The 23,891-nt window shown below is 40.2% G+C and overlaps 2 protein-coding genes across 2 annotated transcripts; both read right to left on the minus strand.

The window, feature by feature from the left end:
• Positions 1–334: 334 nt before the first annotated feature.
• Positions 335–4,365, minus strand: LOC144055710 (dynein axonemal light chain 4). The gene is made up of 4 exons (XM_077571943.1): positions 4,235–4,365; positions 3,751–3,830; positions 2,783–2,866; positions 335–1,599 (listed from the first exon to the last, which is right to left on the minus strand). Exons 2-4 carry the CDS (start codon positions 3,820–3,822, stop codon positions 1,435–1,437), a joined length of 321 nt encoding a protein of 106 aa, XP_077428069.1. The 5' UTR covers positions 3,823–3,830; positions 4,235–4,365; the 3' UTR covers positions 335–1,434.
• Positions 4,366–9,541: 5,176 nt separating this feature from the next.
• nptxrb (neuronal pentraxin receptor b) lies at positions 9,542–21,212 on the minus strand. The gene is made up of 5 exons (XM_077569861.1): positions 20,314–21,212; positions 17,133–17,511; positions 14,692–14,933; positions 12,443–12,622; positions 9,542–11,568 (listed from the first exon to the last, which is right to left on the minus strand). Exons 1-5 carry the CDS (start codon positions 21,028–21,030, stop codon positions 11,323–11,325), a joined length of 1,764 nt encoding a protein of 587 aa, XP_077425987.1. The 5' UTR covers positions 21,031–21,212; the 3' UTR covers positions 9,542–11,322.
• Between the last annotated feature and the right edge of the window lie 2,679 nt (positions 21,213–23,891).

Genomic DNA, 23,891 nt, shown 5'->3' on the forward strand with positions numbered 1-23,891 from the left:
TAGAAACTTTCTGTTTGTCTTCTCTTTGGCTGCTGATTAAAAGCGTACACACTCGTCCCTCTTTGTTGAGTTACTTCGGGAGAGATCGTTTGGAGTTTCACCCTCTGTATTTGTTTGAAGAGTTGTACGGTATGTTATCCGGCGGTTCGCTATTCCTCTGTGGCAAGTTTGCAATGCTTTTTAACTTTTTCAAATCCAGCCACAACATAAGACAACGTGTGCTTAATGCAGCCGCTAATGACCGTCGTGCCTCTAGTTTTACTTCCTCGCTGTGCTAGAACATAACTGATCAAAGGACTATTGTGTCCTGTCAACAAATACAAAAATCACAGGCTGCTGTTTCACATTTCAGTTTATTATCCATCACTGTGTATTATATCACTTTTATCTCTTTCACGCGCGTTAGCCTTTTGCGCGAAAAATTCTTTCAAATTGCTGCAACAAAACGATCCAGAATTTCTTCACCTTTGACACGGTCCCCGGCTGAAGGCGGGATTATTGCCACTAATGTGTGCACATAATCAAATTGCCAACGTCAGCATCAAATGCGACGTATAAAATGTTTGTCGGACAACGACTGCAGTTGGGAGAGTTGAGTGCATACTTGACACTCCTGGCCTGGTGTTGTGAATACCCTTAGACACAGGCAATTCCTCCTTTTGTTATGGCTCTGATACTACACCTCAGGAAGGCAAAAATTCACGACTCTGCCCCAGCCATGACTTTTTTACACAGGCAGTTCCACCTCTGTAATGGCCCGGATACTACATCAGATTTCGGAAAACTGCTGGATCCAATTCATCCCCCTCATTCCGTGTCCGTACCGTTTATACGGAACAGCGGCGATAAAACATGCCGGGTTATTATAAAAACCTTTACAGCAAGAAAAAAAAAAAAAAAAGGTAGGTCAGGTCGTTTGTAAGAAGATGCCACTTGTTAAAAGTCGCATCCAACTATGTACACATTTTAAAAATATAAAAACATTGTATTGAAAGACAAGTGCGTCTCATTGTAAGAAAAGTTGTGAGATGACGTGGACGTAGGTGGTGATGTTCGGTGTACTGTAGGTTTAAAAAAAGAACAGTGCGTGCGTGTGTGTCCTGCACACACACACACACCTGCACACCAGACGCTCCCTGCAGAGGAAAGAGGACAAAGGTGTTTGGAGACCCTGGCCGGCTTATTATGTCAAAGTGAGTGTTGACACCATGGAAACTCCTTAGAAAAAAGAAAAAGACAAATGTGAGATAAGGCAGGAAGCTGTTCAAGTGTCTGCAAGTCCAGACTTGATGTCACAGTTCTTCTCCCCAAGTCCAAGTCATCATCAACCTCTGTGACTTTTTGTAGCCAGAGTCCAACTGGCGGCTGGTTTTCGTTCACCGAATCGGTGACGTGAGTGTGGGAAGTAGTGTTTCTGCTGTGTGTGTGTGTGTGCTAGGAGCACTTCCACACGCACACGGCCAGACTCCCGCCGAAGAACATGTAGAGCAGGTTTTTCACCTCGTGCGTGACCTCGAAGCCGAAGCCCTCGCCGATCACCACGTGCCACGAGCTGCCGAACTTCTTGTCCATGGACTCCTTGATCATCTTGGCGGCGCTCTGAAAACCAGCGGCGAGAAATCAGAACAACTCTCTTTTGAATTAGGACCAAGTTGCACACAGCTATGTTCCCCCCATTTTTCCTATCTAGAATGCTTATTGGTGGTTTATCCCCACTTATTTAAGAATTGATGGGGTTTTAATTAAACAAAATATTTTTCCGACTGCATTAATATATAGTATATGGATTTTCGCTATTCCTGTGCTGGCCGCCATCACCTGCGAACAGTATGGGTTCACTGTAAAGGTTATAGGTCAACATATATATAAAATAATTTTATTTAATCAGACTTGTATTGCAATTAAAATGGCACGTAAACTTCCCTGTCCAGTTAATGAAAGCTTTATTATGGTCTCAGTTTCATTCCAGAAGGTAGTTTTCCCATTTACATGATTTCATTTGGGATTTTTAACGTGATAATATTGGTTGACCTACTTCATTGAATAGATTGTATTTAATCTGAGGGGCAGTTGTATAATCAGGGATGTGATTTTTCCGCTTTTTTTTTTTATAAAATATAAAAATATAAATAATTTCGATTATTTTTTTTTTTAGTAGTTCATTGTGTATGCACATGACTCCGACAGATAACATCTTCTGCTATAACAAAGACATTTGTGGTATGCTCTAATATGAGTTACTTTTCATTTGGTCATGATACAATTATTTGTTCATGAAATTTGAACTCTTCAACATTATTTATGTGTTAACTTAGTAATCACATTAGTTAGATATGATGATATTCTCAGTGATAGTTTTTAAAAGCAAAGGCAGTCCAATGTTTTTGAATGTGACTGATTTTGAGTTGACTAAAACTGCCATTTTATATGGGATAGTTCAATATACATTGAAAATTTATGCTGTTGTTTTGTCTATTTCTTTGTCATGTGAGTGCATTGAAAGTACTTAAAAACACGGAAAACCCATGAGCTCCGGGGGGCTTAGCCCCCCTTGTCCCCCCACCAGGGCACTGCCCTGGACCTAGCTGGGTGCCAGCGGGCCCCAGACCCCCAGCTAAATTTTCAGATAATTTCACTTTGGTCAAATCACATCCCTGTATAATGTCAACAACAAACATTTACACACTGCAACCACCGTTAGAAGCATAAGGGGGCAAAAAAAAAAAAAACTTGAAACAATAAAAAAAGTTCTGCCATTTAATCAACTACAGAACCCACGTACCTCATTGTTGGTGGCAAACTTTTCACAGGCGGTCACGCACAGCTCCATTGTCTCCACCCTCATTTCTTCAGGCATGTCCGTGTGCTGAAGACAAATCAATATCTTATCTTCTGATACCTGAATTATCATTTACGTTTTACTGTTTGTATGACAGGAAACAGGATAGCACTCCTATACGCTTATACTTCTCAGGGCAGCTGAAGCTTAAACCAGCTGACTCTCGGTGAGAACTGAGAAATTCACACTTATAGATGATTTGGTCCATGGGTAGGGAAACTTAAAAAATTTAAAAAACAAACAAACAAAAAAACAGTTGGGCTGATCATTACTGATGAGGTACCAGTTCACCTTGTGCATAGCATTGTATTTTCTTGTTTAGAAACATTTTCAGTGGTCAAGTTAGTGTGCCACTGTACCTTTTTTAATTAATAAACCATGCACACAAGTCATAATAGGCATTCACTCGCTTTTAGTACCTTAGAGACAGTGGTGTAGTGATCCCCGGAGAAGTGAGTATTTTCACAAGTTTTTTTTTGTTGTTTTTTTTGTAGTCCAGAAAAAAAGTCCTTTTAGAAACGGTGACATGTAAGAATTAAAAATGTGTCATTTGTGCTTACAATAATAAAATTATCATGACTTGTCAAGAGCAGTTTGGTAACACAAGCAGCCTAAAATTATGTAAAATGTATTTATCATGAGGCAAACAAAGTATATGTTATATTTTTTTGTACAATATTTAGTTAACAATGAGCAAAAATAGTGAAAACCAGTCTCATTAGACTTCAGTATTGTTTTGTGCTGAATCTTAAACTATTTGTCCCCATTCTTATGTTTTAATTTCCCGGTATTTAAAATCAAGTACCATCTTATAGCTGCTATAAAACTTAACTAAAGTATATGTAGTACCACAACACACATACTGTCCAGTGCACTGAACATCACGAATGATGATGTGACCACTCTCCTACCCTAATGAGAGGGAAGCTGTGTAGTCTCTTGTAGTCGGCCTCTTCTTTCTTTCCCTCGCCGGTTCCTGCCATTCCTACTCCTGTGCATAGATACCACGAGAAAAATAATTGGACCTAAAAATGTACCTCTCATCTGTTCGTGCCTAGCAACACTTAGCAACAACACACAAGGAGAAACCTACCAACCTAGCTAGCTAGCGACATAACGAAGCATATACTTGCAACAATTACATGTCATTTGGTACACAAATGGAAAGTTTGTAGGTTGAAAAACAAAGGACACCTGTGGTGCATTGTGGCGAGTTTGTAAACACCAAGCAGGCGGATAAACTGGAAACTAAGCAGGAGCGTTTACGAGCTACCCAGTTAGCTTAGCTTGTAGCTCCGTGGCGAACAGATAACATTTGGCAACATCTCTTTCACCAAACGATCGTCGATTCGTCAGGGTTTGTTAACGGCGAGTAAAAATTGTGGAGTGACTTACTCAGGAGGCGTTTGGGCCGCTGGAAAAGTTCCACTGTTTGAGTCCCAGGGTCGGTTGTTAGGGAGACATTTTAAACAAGAACTGCACGGACAGAGGAAGCCCCGCCTACTAATGACACAGAGCGTTTCTACTGGCTCATGGTCTTGTCAATCAATTGAACTCGCGCTCCATTTTTAAAATTTTAGTTTTTATTTGAATTTTATTTTTGTTAGTAGGTTTTTAGGTTTTTATATTCAATACATTTCAAATATTTTAGTGCAGATTTTTTTATATACTAAATCTATTTTTATTTCATTATTGTTATTTATATAAATATATATTTCAATTATATATGTATATTTTATATTGCATCTCTTATTATTTTTATTCTTATCCAGGCTTAATAGTTTTTATATGTTTAATGTAATTTTTTCATTTGTTTGTATTTATTTAATTACAGTACAATTTGTATTTCATTATTGTTATTTATATAAATATGTATTTCAATTATATATGTTTATTTTATATTGCATCTCTTATTATTATTTCCATTCCTATCTAGGCTTAATTGTTTTTATATTTTTAATACAATTTTTGGCATCTGTTTTACATTCAAAAAATGTCACTGCAAACCACCAAACAAAAATGCCACAAAAAGTGTACTGAATAAAAGACAATGGTCTATTATCTAACCTCAAGTTCAAATCAAATTGATTTATTCAGTATAAAATCTGGGACTGCTAAATTGAACACAAGGTCACTTGATATACATACTCTTTTGCATGAATAGCAACAGGTGGATACTTTGGAGTGTCCAGGTAACCTACCTACCTGCTACCTATATGGGCCTCAGTCCTGTACATTTTCAGTACAGTATGTATTTTGTGCATGAAGAGAACTACTATATGTATCAAGCGATGCTTGCAGACAGTAAAATGTGTGTGTGTGCGTGCGTGTGTGTGTGCGTGCGTGTGTGTCTACCCTACTTAGCATCCCTCTTACTGAATGTGACAGGAAACATCTGGATGGAGTCCCCCAGGTGCATCTTCCTGACCCAAAATTGCTGCGCAAAATTCCCAGTGTTGTTTGTGCTTGTGGGTTGATTTTAATCTAAAACAAGTACTCCCTCCTCCGTGGATTAGAGTGGATTATGAATCCGTGGACAGGCAGGCAAACATGGCATAATAATGATATTCCTCATCTCTTGTTTGGGCTCAACTAGGCTTTCTGTCTGCAGTCGCAATGATGCAACCTGGTGCTGTCAACAGGTCAACTTCAGTATGAACCTCTCACACAGTGTGTGGCCTTTGAGCAAGTAGATCATTAGTGTGTTGTATGAACTAATTGTATGGCACCAGATTATGTAATTACCCAGTTTAATGACATAAATCCAAATGACCCAGTTTGATTGTGACAGCAGTCAACTAGCAAGGCAGACTATTCTAATATAATATAATATATATATAATAAATATTTGCATATTTTAGAAGAAAACAAGAGGTTTTTTTTTTTATGTTAATTTTGTATCCACTGTTAAAAATTTGGGTCCCTACTCGGAAAGCCAAACCCTTGTAAAGTTCTGATGGGAAGTTTCACCGGTTACTTCTTTTATCTTTAACGCCCACGTTATTAATAATAAAACCCAGGAGACCGAATATTCTCAGTTGAACTATTTATTGGATACCAGAAAGATCGAGTACACAGCTGTGGAGCCTTTTCTGCTGGATGCGGAAGAAGGTCTAATCTGTCCAAAATGGTCTCTACTCCTACTGTCTTGGCCGCCCATCCACACGGGGGATGGCACAGCCTAACCCATGTGAAAATGTGTGACCTGATGATTTTAACTGGTTTCAACCAGAAAAGTGTGCCAGAGTGCAGATAGATAGGATGACGCCAAATCAGGACAGGTCACAGCGACACAAGGGCCTAGCTCAAGTCATCTATCTAATCATTAAGAGGCCTAATCTTTGAAACCCTAAGTACCTAAACACCTCAGGTCACACGTTCTAGTGGTTTATTTATTTATTTATTTTACTGGATTTTGTAACCACTGTTAAAAAATTAGGACCCTACTTGGAAAGCGAACCCACCTTTGGAACTATTTTAAAGCCTGAGGTCACAATAATAGAATAGCGATAGCATATTGTATCCACTTCCTAATAGGATAGCGATAGCATATTGTATCCACTTCCAATGACATCCATTACAAGTAATGTTTCATGCTATATCGACATGCAAACTCCTCACATGAGAAGAGTCAAACCCAGAACCTTTGACAGCGAGTCGGATGTTTTAACCACTATTCTGCCAATCTTGCAGCATAGCTTAATACTATGAAGTATTTTTGATGAATAACTCGAACTGCATTCTGCAATGTGTGGTGGGATTTTTCTAATGATGTGCTGGTTTGATGCAGCCCTGCTATAACAATGTAGACTTTAGAAATTGCATAAGGGTAAGAATGTTGACTGAATAACCAAAGGATGAGGAATGTAGTCTTGTGATGAAAATGCCTGAGGGAGGATGTGAGCTTCTTTTAAACATTTTCAAGGTAGCAGAAGGGAACTAACATTTCATCGATGACTTATATAGACTAACCAAAGTGGGACGAGTCACAGTGAGGCAACACGAGGTTGTAGAACATTTCCGTTATGTTCTTTATGTGTGTTTATCAAGGCAGCGCGAAGATGGAAAGGTCAACCAAAGGTTTGTGTAAAGTGTGCGTGCCTGCAGGAAAGCCAATTAGCGAGCATCTATAATTCATCAGTCGCGGATGCAGATTGTTAGAGGAATGAAGGAAGAGGGGGGGTAAAGTGAAGACCCATATGACAATTACTGACTGGATGACTTAAAGACTCAAGAGTCTTATTACATGTGCCCTGTGATTGACAAGCGATCAGTCCTGGTTGTACCTCCTTTTGCTTAAAAGCAGCTGGAATAATCTCCATCTTCCTATTGAGAACAAATAGCATAAAAATGGATGAATGGAATGCAGCGGACTCCCAGGACATATGTGATGTTGTCATGACATGCCAGTGTTGTTGCATCTCTGCTTCTCTTCTTATTTTTTATTTTTTTCCCCCTGGAGAGCTCAGTTTTGTTAATTCGGTAATTTTACTGATTTGACATGTCATCATTGCTCTCCTTTTTATTATTATTATGATTATTTTTTAAATTTATTTATTTTTGTGAATGTGCGTGCGAGTGTGTGTGTATTCATTAGTTCACCTAAAACCTATTTAAAAAATCCCATACCGTTCACCTCAACCAAACACTTCCAGCCAGAGTCGTGAGGTCGTCAGGAGACCCGAGGAAGGACCAAAGAAAGGAAAGTGAAATCCAGCACCGACCAGACACCACCCACCAGGCCACTAACCAGAGTCCTTCACCAACCCCAGAGCATCTCTGCTTCTCTAAAACGAGTGAGGCTATAATTCTTCAGCTAGTATCTTTCTCAAATAAGCCCCAGTTTGTTGTCAGTAAAATATTCAATTACTAATAAATGACCGCAAGGCCTGTGAGTTACGTCTCAATCGCCGACAGTCTGTCAGAACCTCGTTTGAAACTAACTGCCTGGCGGTGATGTGATTTATTAGAAGTTCATAAATGGACTCGGAAGAGTCTTGACTTGCCATGTGAACAGAAATTGGATTGACACTCCTTGTGGCATTTTTGATTTACGTTCAACGCTCTAAGGTCTTACAATTTGTAACTCCATAAAATAATCACTGATGTGGTTCCCCTGCCTGACTTGGAGACAGCAGAGGGTTCTTTTCCCTATCATTGACTTGACTGTGCGAATGTGAGCGTAAATGGCTGGCTGTGTCTATCAACTGTGATTGACTGGCGACCAGTCCAGGGTGTAGTTTGCCCTTCACCATATGTCAACTGGGCCACCCTGAGCAGGACAAGCTGTAGTGAAAATGGATGGATGGTTGGATCAATGGTCTCGCTATTAAAACTGCTTGATCAAAAGTAACCCAAAGTGGGTGGAATAGCTAACCCAGCAGTAGGTCCAAAAGGGGCAGAGCTTCAGCCAATGCTGGGTTAGTTATACCCAGTGCATTGGGTTGGGATTTGACCCAGCACATTGATTCAAAAAGGGGTCAAAACTACCCATTCTAGTGAGTTAATGAAGAAATGGGTTAACAGGTTATCAGTATAGCTGTGGTTAAAAACAACACCAATTTTATTCCCAACATTCTCACATGATATATTTGATACACGTTGACTTTTGTCTGAAGTCAGTGAGTGGTGTTACCCATTCAGCAGCCATTGATATTTCCTAAGAATATTACATTTAATTGAATTCAACTACAACAATCTAAAATGGCGACCAGCGTCAGCATTTCAGCCCACCCAAATCCAATCATTTGTTCTACCCAATCTGCTGCATCAAACTAATTACCAGTAGCCCAATCTTGGGTAAAAGTAACCCAATACGGAGCGAGTGGGTTAGGAGGACGTTTTGGCAATTTCTAGTGCGCTTAGAAGAGCCTTTACTTGAGCAGAAGTTGAATTGAAACGTCTTGCACTGAATGCCCCAGAAACCAATTTCTTGGAAAAACACTAGAATTGCTCATAACCTGAAACATGCGCGGAAGCGAAATGACTATTCGAAAGCCTTATAGACCGACTAAATCTACTAACACTGATCTAATTTGTTTTCCTGCAAATGCAAATGTTTTTTTGTGCGTGCGTCAATTACGACCCACTCAGTATTTTGCACAAGGCGCTTTAAGCATTTTTATCCTAGAGAGACAAATCGAGCTGAATTTGCAATGCAGAATACCTTTTGTACGACTTTAATTAATGCAATAAGCATCGGGTTATTGCTCTCCTCCAACACTAATGACTAAAGAATCTCCATCCTCCCTCGTGCATCTGTATTTATGGTGATAATTATCTCTGAGGTTGTTTTTGTGCTTATGTCCGTCCATCTGTCAGAGCCATTACCGCAACTAAACTCTCTGAGTAAAATGTACAAAGTTGTTTTTGGTGCATCTCAGATCACTTCCAGAGTTTGACATCCACCCGGTTTGTGGTTATATGAAATCATTTTTGAACTAGGCCAAGCAGAGTGTAACAGTACTCATCAGATCACGCTAGAAATGTCACACGTGGGAAAAAAAAAGAAAAAAAAAAAGAGCAATGATGATGACATATCAAATCGGTAAAATTACCCAATGAACAATACTGAGCGTTCCAGAAGAAAAAAGAAAAGAAAAGAAATGTCACACGTGGGCAGATAGATGAGTGAATCATACCCGTCTATGCATCAGCAAACCCATTGCGGTGACACAGCAACACATAATGAGCGTCAGACGATGCCATCAAATGCAGTTTATTAAGTTTCATCCACCTAAGTTCACAATATCAAGTGCATGAGGTGCAAAGACAAACACTGATAGGGCCTTGAATGATGTAAAGCAAGAGAGAAGACAAAAGAGGAAAGTATTTGTCTACCATTGTTGGCATTTGAGGCCCAGAAAGGCACTTACAAAAGAAATGTGGCGGTCATGGTATATAGAGCGGTGTGAGGGCCACACTGAAAATAAAATCGTGACGTCGGAATATTACATGAACAAATTTGGAATCGGATTTGAATTTGATTTGATGTCGGAACATGACAACAAAGCATAAAGTATAAATTACATTACATACAAGTTCATTTAATTTACATCTGTAAACTGTTCATGTGATATTGGAAATTGTTATCGTAAAATTACATATTATTGTAACATTACGTCTGTATTCTCATTAAATTATGACTTAATTCACGTGAAAATACAACTTAGTTCTTGTGATACTTGAATTCTCATAAAATTATACGTTTTAACAGGTGGTATCATAACGTTATTGGTTAAATAAGCTTGTCACAGTATTACAATTTTATTTTGGTGATATGAGCTTGTTCGTAGAACATTTTTTTCTGCCATTATTTAAAAAAAAATCTTGTAAAATGACGTATATTACGTACGAGTTTATTGTTAGTAAACAGTGAGTTCTTGTCACCCTTTTGAAAATTCAAAAATGTTCACTACGGCAACAAAACCATCCTAGCCTTTTGATGCTAATACAACAACATTTTAAATGTATTATACTAGCTGTAATCCCTCTAAAAGAAGGGAAGTTATACATTGGCTGTTTTTGACACTTTATTACTGGACAGAAATAACAGAGAAATGCACCATGCAACTGAATCATAGCAAGTCAAAGCCACTATTATTTGTGGGAAATCGATTAAATCTGAAGGTCCCATTGGACTCTGTCATGGAGTGTGAAGTACAAAATATTTTTTCTTAAATTACTTGATGTCTTTTGAAATGGTATTTTGCGAAAGTCAATTTACCCAAGCAAGACATCTAAGAGCCGCAAAGGGGACTGACACTGAACTGCTGTTGATGCAGTGCTTTGCTCAAAATGACATGCGAATACCCCCCAAAAAATTCTGTGTGGTTTAGCCAAGGTACAATTTAATCTTCCGGAGCTCACAGCTTGACATCAAGTGTTTACTTCAGGGTTGATTCAGAGCGTTGTTTTTCCTGGTTGTGGCTGCAGAAAACGTCAGGCTACAGTGGGACGTCGGGGCGAGCAACATTAGCAAGGCTACATTAACACACAATAATTACACGTTTACGGTATAAGATCACTGTAGTAGCGAATGGTGGGAGTAACTTTACTGTATAAAATTGACACTTGAACATGACGTCATTATGTTTCTCGTTGAGAATGTTAACACGATATGCGGTGACACAAAGGGTTTTCATCATCAGTGACCATACCTGCATCAAAACTCTAAGACCCAAAGAGTCTGGTATGGTTTTTCGCTTGACAGAGATGATTGACCCAAATTAGCACTGATAGTCCATCTACAAGCTTGTGTTTTGACCCTCTCACGAAGGTAATCCCGTGTCTAACCTCACTCCGGCTTTACAACTAAACACCGAACACACCGACATGAAAAACAGACGAGCTCTAAACATCCGATTAGCTCCGTCCCATCGCCTCCCTATCTCCAAACAAATGCTTTACATTCAGAAGTAATTAAATTTACCCCTCAACTACATTGACCTTACAGTATATGAGCTCTCGCAGTTTTACGCCCCTCACTGTTTGGGGCTGGAGGGGTTGGATCTCTCCGCGGCATGGCAGGGGTCTAAGGACTCTTTGGTGGCTCCGCCATAGACGTCCACATCCAGATCGGTCCACGGGGCGATGTTGCCGAGCACCGAGGAGCTGCATTCCGCCAAGGCGGCGACTTCGACGGGCTTCAAGACCCGGTCCCACAAGTTGAACTGGGAGAGTTCACCGACCAGTGCCTGGGAGGCGTCGAAACGTCCTCCAAGGGTGTCCTTTGGTTGGGGAAAAAGAAGAGACATAAGAATGAGCAAGTTAGGTCTGTGCGAGTAATCGATTTGATTGATTTGAACTTATTTGTCAGGGCAATTTTTTGTGGCTTCTGTAGCTCAATCCCAGTGCTTAAACTTGCCGGGCACTGAGCCATGTAAGAGGAGATGGAAAACAGTGAAAGAGTAAAGTAAAGCACCAAGAATGTAAGCTAACGTTAGCGTGTCCTCATATGTTACAATGATGACTCGGCTTGACATCATTGGTTCCCATCAACCGGTCCTCACAGATCGGAAAAACAAAACAAAACCCGATCTTACCGGTGTGCCCGCCATTGCTACCGGGAGGGTCTATGTTTTAAGCGATAACAGTTTATCCTTATAATAATTACTTCAACCAAAATAACTCTCTTGAACATCACTACGACAAAGTCGGATCAGAATCATTTCTCCTTCTTCAACTCCTGTGAAAATTTAGGCACGATTTTCCATGAATAACACTAGGATGTCTTTGGCTATCATCCATTTCATTCACAGTTCTCCACCCGCAAGATGTCCTTTATAACACCCACCCAGAAGAATGTGCGAGGTGCAAAACCGGCTGCCTGTTTTCACTCCTCATCTCTCAGGGAACGTATGCAGCTACAGATAGCACACGAGTACAGATGGCTTGAATGAAACAAACGAGGAAAGGACAAATTACAAAGGCCGGGTTTTTTTCACATTCTGTACAGAGGTTAACGAGTATGTTTTGGAACGGAACGTGCAGTACCAACTACCAACAGCTACATACCCTGTATACAGACTTAAATAAGCTTCATAATAAGCCACAAATCTCTATGGAACATTCCGAACAATCTGTCCGCACTCATCTTTTTACCTGCTCCTGGCCCAGAATGAGCACCCCACCAGGTTTGATGGGGTGCCAGGCGGCCAGTCCTTCCCCCCGTCCCTTCATCTTGCCACCTTGGTAGGCCTTCCACACACCGTCCCTCAAGGTCCAGCTGACGCAGATGTGCTGCCATTCGTCCTGAGGGAGTGACAGCGGCAACTGCGCCACCTGAGAGCGATGATGAGGATGAGTTAGCGTTGCGAAATTTCCAGATACAGCGATACAATGACGCCCTTTTTCATGACCTTCAATGTTGTGAGTACCCTAGAATTTGGTGATATGAGCTTGTTCGTAGAACATTTTTTTCTGCCATTATTTAAAAAAAAATTCTTGTAAAATGACGTATATTACGTACGAGTTTATTGTTAGTAAACAGTGAGTTCTTGTCACCCTTTTGAAAATTGACGTTGATGTAACTGTCAAAAATGTCCACTACGGCAACAAAATGGCAGTCTTGTTGCAAACAATCCTAGCCTTTTGATGCTAATACAACAACATTTTAAATGTATTATACTAGCTGTAATCCCTCTAAAAGAAGGGAAGTTATACATTGGCTGTTTTTGACACTTTATTATTGGACAGAAATAACAGAAATGCACCATGCAACTTCATGACCTTCAATGTTGTGAGTACCCTAGAATTTGGGTGAAAAATATCCGACACATGGATAAGTTGCTGTTTTTATTTCCATTCCTGTTGTGTTAGATATTATTAACATTTTAATTTTTTATTTCATATATTCACCATGTTGAAATGTTTTATAGATGTGTAAAGTAAGTGAAATAACGTTGAACTCAGTATAATTTGACCTTAACCTAAGATGGAACATATTGCTTGGTCTAAAAAATTCCTTCTCAGTGTTCTGTGCGAAAACACATTCTGTTCGTGAGAACAGAATCTGCTTCGAACACACACACACACACTCTGTTTGCGCCACCGCTCACGGCCACTCTAAATCTAGTTCAACTTGTTTGTGAGATATTGTTTTGAGAAAAAGTACCCAGAGAGTATATTTTGTCTAAAAATGAAAGACAGGTGCGGTCTGTTTACGGGGATGATGTTGTGTGACATGCTGAGTGAGAGCCAATCTGTTCTGCTCATTCTTGGAAGGAGGAAAAGGGGCGTTTTGACTATAAGAAGCCCTCTTCCGTAAGGGAGGGGCCACAGTGGGCACTCTGAAAATTCCACCTCCTACGTGATGTTCAGGGTTGTCCCGATGTCCGGAGATCTCTGTTTTAATAAATCATCTTTGCAAAGGTGTTTTTTCTTACATTAAAAATCTGTCTTCATATTTTTGGAACACGCAAAAGAGGAAATAATTAGCCTCTTTCAGTTGCCTCGATAATGCTCTAATCTACTGTTTGACTTTTTTTTGTGTACAAATGACTTAATATTCTGTGAATGGTGTTGTTTTGGGCCCATGTATTAAATGTGCTGCTTTACAAGAAGGAGCACTGAGTAAATATCAAGACTGCTACATTAGCTTCTCATGCTAGCCAACTGTCTGAGTTGCTAGTTGCTACCATGTGTCTGCTACTTCTGTCCAAAAGTAGACTCAAAACAAAGCATGAACAAGAACAAGAACAAGAACAAAAGCCTGTATTGGCCTTTTTTTTTTTCTCTCAACAAAGGACTTTGATGTGGATCAAATCTGACTGATGTTGTGCCTTTGTCATACACTTCGGAAGATGTAGGCTACTTTGCTATTTTTTCTCATGCTAGCTGTCAACGATTGTCACTTGTGATCAAAGGGTAGGTAGACTGACTCAAAGAACTTTCCTTGGAATTTTCTGTCACTTTTGTCTCACAGACTGCGACATTAACCTCTCACGCTAGCCAACTGGCTGCCACGTAGGGTTGTAAAACTGCAAATATTGATGCTAAATGTTAGCAAGTCAATGGGATTTTAAATAGGGTAAGGATAGCATTACGTTCTTAAGCTATTGTTTGGGTTGTTTTAAGTATATGACATGTAATGACAGTAAATGTCAACTTGCATTAAACAGCTTGAAGATCCTTTTTTAATGGAATGTGAGTTGAATTGAGTTTACTGCCACGATACGGCGCTCGGATCTGAAGTTTGACTTGCAACTCAAAGCAAAAAATGGTCCAAATGACGCCTTGTATCTTGAAATATTGTTGGGTCTCAAGGCACCAATAAGTCTGTGTTCACGCTTTTGTTTTAGGCATTTTACATGACAGTAGAACTTGATCTGGATCAGGATTTGGCTTAATACCTTATCATTGATGAGCAGTTCCACAGGGTTGTGGACACCCTGCAGCAACACCAGCTCGTTGGGCTGTCCGGGCACCGAGTAGGAGAAGGGCGTGCCGATCCCGCCTTCTTTAGCCTTTAGCCACACACAGGCGGTGAAGGCGTACATCTCAGTTATCTCCTTCCGGACCAGGCCGTACATGTAGTTAGTGCGCATGGGGAAGGACAGCACGAAGCCGTCGGGGAAGGACGGCTCTGTTAGGGCTTCGGGGAAAAAGAACATGGACAAAAGAGCGGCAGAGACAAACAGTTAAAGAGCAGAAAACGGGGGCACTTGTGAATGGTTACACAAGGACGTTGTTGTTTTTCCGAGCGAGAGCTCCACTAATGAACTACCGTAGTGCCTCTTTGAGAGCTGAGAGAATCTAAAAGCAGCATGAGACGGATGGAGAATGACATGCAACTGCTTAATGGAGAATAAAAAGGCTCCTTCGCGAGCCTTGTTAAAAAGTATTTTTGGTGTATCATGAACTCTCCGTAAAGCGGCACACTAAACAGTTTTTTTTTTTTTGGTCTCAACCAATGAATAACATAACAAAATTTGCCCTTGACTGATTTTGCGACAGGAAGCTGGCTTGACAAACAAATGATTCAAGGCTGAAAGCGGGAATTTGAAAGTGACTGAAAGTGAGAATGAAAAATCTGCCTTCACATTTCCGCTTTACAAAAGTCTGCCGCAGCAATGCGGCCAAACTCTCATGAGTTTCGAATTTGGCAACTCGTTTTTATCATTGGCTTTTGCTTGGCGACTGGTTTTGTGGCGTTGCAATGTTGCAGATATAACAGCCAAAAAAATAATAATTTCCGGGGTTTTAAGCTAGCAAGCTGACCGCCACATCACTGCCAAGCCATACAAATGCACTACAGCATTAGAAGTGCAGCGATTAATCGACAACTAATTGCTAATCAAATGAGTTGATCACTATTTTGATAATTATTTTAGAGACACTGTTTAACTTGAATCAAACCGGTTTGAGGCACAATTTGAAAGAACTGGACTGCTTAGCATGTCGGCCTCGTAGTCCTGAGGCTTGATTTGAATCTCAAGTTCATGGAAGACTCCCAACGACTGCGTTAACCACTCGACCTCTGTGCGTGCTGACCATTTGACTTCTGTGCGACCTCTCATGTTTTAGTTATGAATGTAGAAATGCTGCAGTTTAGTACAAGGGTAATCTGTTTGAGTAGGATACAGGGCCGCTGCCCAGTGGCCATTGAGTAATCCTGAAAAATCTTCGACTTTTTGCTTTATCACCTAATTGGCCCTTTCATCTTTCAATTTTTCTGCATGTGGCCCTCGGAGGAAGAACAGCCCTGCTTTAGGCTTTCTAATTAAATTCACTCGCAGCTATCAAATAGATAATCTCCTTTCTTAGGGTCCCTACATTTTAAGGCAAGTTAAATTCAAGACTTTTTAAATTCCATTTAAAATTTGATTTAAGACCAACTTCCCAATGTTCCCAATGTCACACGCTGTTCAAAGTTGCTACAGTATAAACAGAGTATACTGTATGTCCTGACTAAAATCACATCACTTGTGTGTTGATTCACAATCATGATTGCATGATGCTACCATATGTACCATATACAGGGTGTCCATAAAGTCTCTTTACCATTTCAAAAATTTATTAAAAATGCAATTGATTAAATATTTTTATTCAGATTTGTTCTATTGTATTTAGCGTTTATTAAAGTTTTTTTTTTTACCTCTTTTAATACACTTCTACATGGGCACCATTAGTTGCACGAAGCACATCAATCATTTCTTCCATATTTAGTTCTGTAGTTTCGCTGAGTCTGCCTATCCGATTTTGTTTCAATAAACCATGAGACACATTGCGCCTGATAAAAAACTTTAATAAACACTGAATACAATAGAACAAATTTGAATAAAATATCTAATCAATTGCATTTTTAATGAATTTTTTAAATGGTAAAGAGACTTTATGGACACCCTGTATATATATATATATATATATATATATTTTTTTTTTTAATCAATAAGTTTTTAGACTATTTTCAATCTTAATATCCTACTTATCATGTGTTAAAAAAATTCAAGACTTTTGAAAGATTGATTCATGCCAAACAAGGCCTTGGTTTTAGATTGATGTCGTTTTAAGACTTATTAAGGTTCTGCGGGAACCCTGCTTTGTACACTGAGCAAAAATATAAAAACAATACAGCAAAACTGAACATTTAGGAGTGGCCTTCAATTGTCAAGAAGAATCAATGTTAACGTAAATAGTAAATGTGTAAATAGTAAATGGGAACAATGAATGGAAAAAGTCTTATATTTTTTAGTTCATCTCATTAAAAATGAGGACAAAAACAAATATAGTAATATATAAAAAAAAACGTGTTCAGTGTATATTCAGCTGCCATTTTGTTTAGCTGACTCACTGTGCTCCAGTTCACTGACGCGGTGGTTGGCGGTGTCTATGCCGTGGTTGATCTTCTCATACTGGCCCTGTGTCTCCTTCCTCATAGCCTGTCGCTCCTTCTCCAGCATTTTTATTTTCCTCTCCAGCTCGCCCTCCAGGTCCTCTACCCTCCAGGGAGCCTTCCCGCGACCAGGGGCCCCCTTGGCCGAAGCCTTGGAGGCGGGGGAGCCCGGTCGGCGGTGCCCGGGGCCTGCTGCCATCGGGGGCGCGGGGTTGGCGTTGCCGGTGGGTGGCGTGGGGGGCTTGGTGGCTACCGGGGTGCTGCTGCTGCTGCTGCTGCTGCTGCTTGTTCCTGTAGACGTGTCAGTGAGGTTCAAGGCAGCTGGGCCGATCTCTGCCTGGAGGAGAGCAAATAAATGAGTTAGTAGTAAAGTGTAGAAATACAACAATACAGAGTCAAACCCAATTTGATCTGTGATGCTGGTTGACTCCTAAGTTGTTTAAACTTCAAAATAAATGTTCTTGTCATTCCAAACTATGTGAAAAGGGTTCCGCTCAAATCTGTTTCTTAGCGGAATTAAAAGGCACGGACGGGCATGTGTTCTCGTAAAAACGGGTGCATCTTCATTTTCATGCTGGGGCGACTCTAGTTTACCATGCTTGGGAATTTGGCAGACCGCACTGCAAGGTTGTTTTCCGTACGGCCCAGGCACACTTGCCAATTTGGTGACAGAATGGAGACCAGGTAAAAGCAGGTCTAAATTGAGGCGCAGACGGCTCAAGCGATTTTGGTGGATTTGGTCCAGGCGTAGGCAGACAGATTCTGTGCTCTGCTGATATGTGTGATATCTGTCTGTTTTAAATGGTTATGTTTAAATTTTCAAATTCTCATAACGTTTCGGGGTGAACAAGATACTGCATGTTTAACTGGAATTAGGATTGTGAGGGACCATGCCTGGACCCAAAATTTTGAGAATCTCTGCTTTACTCTCACATGATGATGGTTTGAAGTTTTGTGAGACATTTTTTTTCCCCGAACATTTTTGCTTGAACTCAAAATTGTACCACTTTTGGCGCCATTCAACTTTTGGGGTTTCATTGTACGTGGTCAAAATGATTTGGGACACCAATTTACCCAGGATGATTGGATTTACAGTTGCATGCCCGTAGAATTTAGACAGAAAATAAAATAAAATAATTTAAATATGAGTATGTGACAATTATTTCTCTATGATTCACCAGAATACAAAATTCTATCTTCTATATCTATATTGATTGACTTATTGATTGTCAAAGCTGATTGAAGTATAATGGGGATGCCGTGTCCCGGATCCCTTACACAGAGGGAGATGATAAAAAAATAGTTGCTGAGGCAAGGACTGTACATCCAGGATGTAAATTGACAGCGAGAAGCATAACCTTGGCAGTGTTTATTCATTTCGAAGCATGCACCTGTCTCCATTTCAGCCCACATACAAACACACGGGCTGTTAAGAAGCTGACCTCTTCTCTGCTCAACCTGGCCAGCTTCATCTTTTATTTATGTCTCTCGATCCTGCATGTGGAGCGCGGGGAGGGAGAAATGCTGCTGTCACAGACAGTGTTGGGGCGTGTCGGGGTGAAGGATGTGGGTGGCGGACGCTTCCTATATCGGGCATTTGTCATTGATTTCTTTGTTTATTTATTTATTTACATATACGTATATACATACATAAATGTCATATTCAAATATGTTGTCAGTAACATTATTTCAGACTGAAAACTAGTGGTTTTATAGACACATTGTCCATATAATATAACATAACCGGGATCTTTATAACTTGACCAAATATAAAAATGATCCCTTTACAAATTAAATAATGCCCTTTTTTTATTGGCAGTTATTTAACAAAATGTAATATAATTGTGTTCATAATTGTGGTAGCCTTGTAGAACAACGCTAAGGTACGTATAGTATTACATCAAACTAATAAAGGAAAGTTAATTGAACATTTTTATTGGATTTCATGAAATATCATTCATTTTAATTCAGTTTAATGCTGAGTTGAATTTATTATGCTCATTATAATCCCACAAGGGGAGTTTAAATAGCCTACATGGAGGTTCTCCTTGGCACATATTAAAAGTATTGGGTTATATATATATTTTTTGGGTGGGGGGGGGGGGGGGTGATATGCCAATTAAACAAAACGTCAAATTATTCTTAAAAGGTTTTGAAAGCAGCAAAAAGTCCAACGAATCCGTCAAGGGTTGCCTTGATTCAACATTTGCTGATTATCATGATCTGAATGACTAAGAATCTACACATACAAAGAATAGACGCAATTTTAGCAACCACATTATTTTTTAACTCATTCACTGCCATTGACGCCTATATACGTCAAAAATTCATTTGAACTATTTTTTATTAGTTCCACATTTTTTTACACTTTTGTTAACAAGAGTATGAAAACCTAGAATTTTTTAATTGTATATTTAGAACAGATATAAAATGTGAGTTAACTAGTGAAGTCATGCGATTAATAGCGATGACAAATTTTAATCGCCTGACGCCCCTAATTTTTGATCATCTTTTCTTTCTTTTTTTCAAAGAAAAGATTATTAAAAATTAGGTGCATCAGGTGATATATTTTTTTAATTGTAATTAATCGCATGACTTCACTAGTTAACTCACAATTAATCACACATTTTACATCTGTTCTAAATGTGCAATAAAACAATTCTAGGTTTTCATACTCTTGTTAACAAAAGTGGGGAAAAAATGTTAAACTAATAGAAATAGTTCAAATGAATTTTTGACGTATATAGGCGTCAATGGCAGTGAATGAGTTAATGATACTGATGATACTGTGAAAGTAAGTTGTAAATTGAGTTGGCCAATTATGCTATTAGGTAGGGCTAGGCAATTAATGCAAATTTCATCAGGAATTCAATTTTGGCTTCTCGCAATGATAAAAGCATTATATAATTGAAGGAAAACAACTGATGTGCCAAACGGTTGTCTGATTGTAACTTGGTATTTGCATAAAAAACTCAATGAGTAATTGTGTTTAATAATCGTGATTTCAATATCAAACAAAAATAATCACGATTACTATTTTTTCTCATAATCACCCTGCCCTACTATTAGGCTAGCAAAGGGTTTATTACTCAAAACAAAGAATGAATTATAGAACATCAGCATACCAATGTGTACTTACCTCCAACTTCTCTATTCGATCCTTCAGGTCCATGATGGCCCGGGCCAGCTCCTCCACGGCTCGGGCCGTCTGCAGCTGCGAGGCGGCCGAGGAGCTGACGTCGTCCCCAGCCATGACCCGCCGGTTGCCACTCCAGACCCCGATGCTCCGCTCGGGTCCGGGCCTCTCACTGTCCTCCTCCTCCAGGCCGCTCTCGCACTCGTTCAGCTTACCCGTCAGCTCCCGGATGGTCCTCTGGTCCATGAGGATCTGGTCGTTCTGCTGCATGACCATCTGCCGGAGCTCCTCCGCAGTGGTGCGGAGGAACGTCCACTCCTCGTCGGCGAGAGGGTCGTCCGCCAGCGGCTGCTGCCCCGCTTCTTTCCCTTTACACTCCCCGAGCGGAACCGGCGTGCAGATGAGTCGGCTGTAGCTGAACACTTTGGCCGAGCCTCGGCCGGTCTCCTCCCCGAGGTCGAGCTCGTTCAGTGTGGGGAGCCCCAAGCCGAGTCCGTTCCCTCCGCCGTAGGAGTCGGAGCCGTGAAGGGCACCGAGCGGGCCGGCGTGAGCCACCGCGTCGGGCCGCTCCAGAGGCTGGAGGAGCGTCTCTGACGTCAGGGTGCCGTTGTCGGCCAGAGCCGCGGCGCGTTTGCGGGGGTAAACGCTGGCGATGATGCAGATGACCGCGCCGAGGAAAGCCAGCGTGCCGGCGCCCACCAGAACCACCATAAACTTCATTTTACTAAAAAATAACAAAATAATCCTCTTCTATCACACCGATGAAAAATGTAAACGGGACACTTGAAGAGGATTCTCGTCGAGGTTGTCTCCGGCTCCGGAGCACTGAGCAGTCTGGATGCTCGCCGTGTTGTTGCTAAGCTGCTCTCTCCTCTGGGCGTTGCCATGGAGACCGCACCGTGCAAGAGGAGGAGGGGGAGGAGCCAAGCTGTGTGCCTCTGCGTCAGTCGCAGCAGGCTGGATGGGGTGAGCTCACAGCAGCAGTGTGAACAAACAAGGTAGTGATGGATCAATGCGCGTGCGTGCGTGTGTGTGTGCGTGCGCGCGTGTGTGTGTGTGTCAGGATGTAGCATGGCAAATAGCAAAAGGAAAAAAAAAGGCGAAGGTGAAATGTCAGAATGTTCTATTTGTAGAGCCATGGCTAGGCTGCATGCTGGATTAGTGGTTAGATCTTCTGCCTCCCAGTCAGGCGGTCCCAGGTTTGAATCTGGGGTACTTTGGCTTCCTTCCAATCAATTACAAAAACATCCACGTTAGGAGTCAAAACTAACTTTTGTCACAGGCCACATGGAAACATTTTCTCTTATAAATAAGGCTTAACATTTTTGAAAAAATATATATAACGTGATTGCGACTTATGTCATTACTTTCTCAAAGAACTCTTTTTTTCAGCAAGAAAATAGTCATCTATATTCAATACACAAAATCCACTTTATCATACATACAGTAAATGTTTTGTTCTTACAGGTTAAGCTTACGCTAAAATAAAAACGAATGAAACATGAATTAATATGAAAGACAGTTTATCCATGTTCATAATTTAGTACATTCACTTGCATGTCTTTTAGGTGTTCATTACGACAACTTCGCAACATTCTACAAAACAAGTGTGGAGTAAAGATAAGTCAGTAAGTCATAAATCTGATTACAAAAATAATTGTATGGCTTTATCACTCCCAACTTTTAATTTGATTATTAGATTTCATTTTATTATTATTATTATTATTATTTCTTATTTATTTTGTAATAATTGTATTGAATTTATTATTATTAATTATATTATGTAATTATTGTCATTTTATTTTACCTTAATTTAATTTCATAAAACAATACAGGCTTCTGACCGACTAAAATTAAAGCGTTTGTCCTCTTGAGCTCTTGTTTTGGAGCTCATTAGAATGTGTACGTAATGAAGTGGCCTGGCGAGTGCATATATATGGCCTCGGTCAACAACATTGCCGTTGTTTCTTTTCCTCCACGCATCCGTGACATTAGAGAAAACGGGAAGCGAGGCGTCATTAAATATTAATGGACCGCATTCACAGATCTCAAACACAATGAAAAGGAATAAATCAATTGCCAAGGGGGCGGGGGGGGGGGGGACACTGTATAGATGAGTAAATATAGGAGAAAAATTGAACTAAGTAAGCTGAAACTAAAATAAAAGCAACCTAATCATGCTGCTGAAAATGCACGCTAATGTGTTAGCCGCATCGCGCTAACAAACTTAAGGCCAAGCGTGGGTGTGTGGTCAAAAGTATTTGATGGACATCGTGAAGGACTTCATTGAATCTAATAGATGACTGGGGAGTTAGTAGGGCGAGGTAGGTGTCCTTGTGAGGTCGTTAACGGCGGATGAGCCAAATTCTGTATTCTATTAGGCTGTAAGGGCTCTCAAGACTGCTGTAAGTGCGACTATACTTGATTGTATTTTCAAACCACCCCGCACAAATGAACTCTGCTAGTGCGGGGCTGTAAAAAAAAAGAAAAAAAAAGAAAAAAGCACAGCTCAGGATATTACTTCCTGTTTTACAAACTTTGTGTTACTAGTTGAAATGGGAATCCTTGTTTATTATGACAGCAGAACGGAAAGCAGAACGAAAAGTTGTCAGCACCTATTTGACAATTCTGAACATCCGAGCATTTCTGATCTTTCTGCAATGCAGCGCAATGCAAATGATTCCTTTACACGTTGTAAACAAACAGCGTATTTTGTTGTTTTTGCCTGTGACTATACAAACCAGGCAGATTGTTATGGTAGCCAAACAATTTGATCACATTTTGAAATTAAAATAATCCTCATAAAACAAATCACAACCATCCAAAATCCAGTGCTTTTCAATGAGCGGAGAGCTTTCCTTTCATCGAGTTGACCGCCATTTTGAATACATACGCTCGGAATTGTCGAACGTCGGACCCCTTATAGCTGAAATGCTAAAGATTACATCCTGTAGAAAAATGAAGCCATAAGTATCCTACACAACTTAAGCTCCGCCCTTTACACGTGTACCGTACCTACCATACTACATTTACAGCATTTAAAACAACACAGCTTTGCCTTAGGAAAGTCCACTTAGCTGAATGTTAATATAACAATGTAAAACGCAATTGAGATGCTAATGGTTAGCATCGATAGTCACAGTTGTATAATCAACAAATATTTGAACACAAATATTGGACAAATACACACAGACAGATAACATACTTTCAGGCACCTCTTCTTTATCCTCTATGAAAAAGTACTAGTTTTACTGTCGTTTTAGTAGTAACATTAAGTATTATATTGCGCCCTAGTGGCCAAGGCGGGCATACCAGAAGAAGGTGCACAATGGATTGAATTGTAATTAGTAGCATCAAATCACATTCTATTTGGTTACGCATATTTTCACTCGTTTTTCACCAATCAATGGAAATGAATAGAAAAGTCAACTACTCAAACCGAGGCTTCGTGGCACTCATAAATGGTGCGACCTGCAGCCTAGATTGCAGCTTAATCTCCAGAGGTGGGCGACATGACATGCGCACGCACGCACTTGCACAAAAGTGGGCCACTGATGATGACACCACGGGGATGACTTTAA

Source organism: Vanacampus margaritifer, chromosome 7 (assembly GCF_051991255.1).
Source record: "Vanacampus margaritifer isolate UIUO_Vmar chromosome 7, RoL_Vmar_1.0, whole genome shotgun sequence".
In the NCBI taxonomy this organism is placed as follows: domain Eukaryota; kingdom Metazoa; phylum Chordata; class Actinopteri; order Syngnathiformes; family Syngnathidae; genus Vanacampus; species Vanacampus margaritifer.

Excerpts from the sequence above, each read along its gene's own strand:
- LOC144055710 (XM_077571943.1), bottom strand. The coding sequence starts at position 3,822 with ATGGCAGGAACCGGCGAGGGAAAGAAAGAAGAGGCCGACTACAAGAGA. Across the intron at positions 2,867-3,750 it reads ACAGCTTCCCTCTCATTAGG|CACACGGACATGCCTGAAGA; the intron begins GTAGGAGAGTGG and ends ATTTGTCTTCAG. Across the intron at positions 1,600-2,782 it reads AGTTTGCCACCAACAATGAG|AGCGCCGCCAAGATGATCAA; the intron begins GTACGTGGGTTC and ends GCTGGTTTTCAG.
- nptxrb (XM_077569861.1), bottom strand. The coding sequence starts at position 21,030 with ATGAAGTTTATGGTGGTTCTGGTGGGCGCCGGCACGCTGGCTTTCCTC. Across the intron at positions 17,512-20,313 it reads ATCGAATAGAGAAGTTGGAG|GCAGAGATCGGCCCAGCTGC; the intron begins GTAAGTACACAT and ends GCTCTCCTCCAG. Across the intron at positions 14,934-17,132 it reads CGTCAGTGAACTGGAGCACA|CCCTAACAGAGCCGTCCTTC; the intron begins GTGAGTCAGCTA and ends TTTTCCCCGAAG.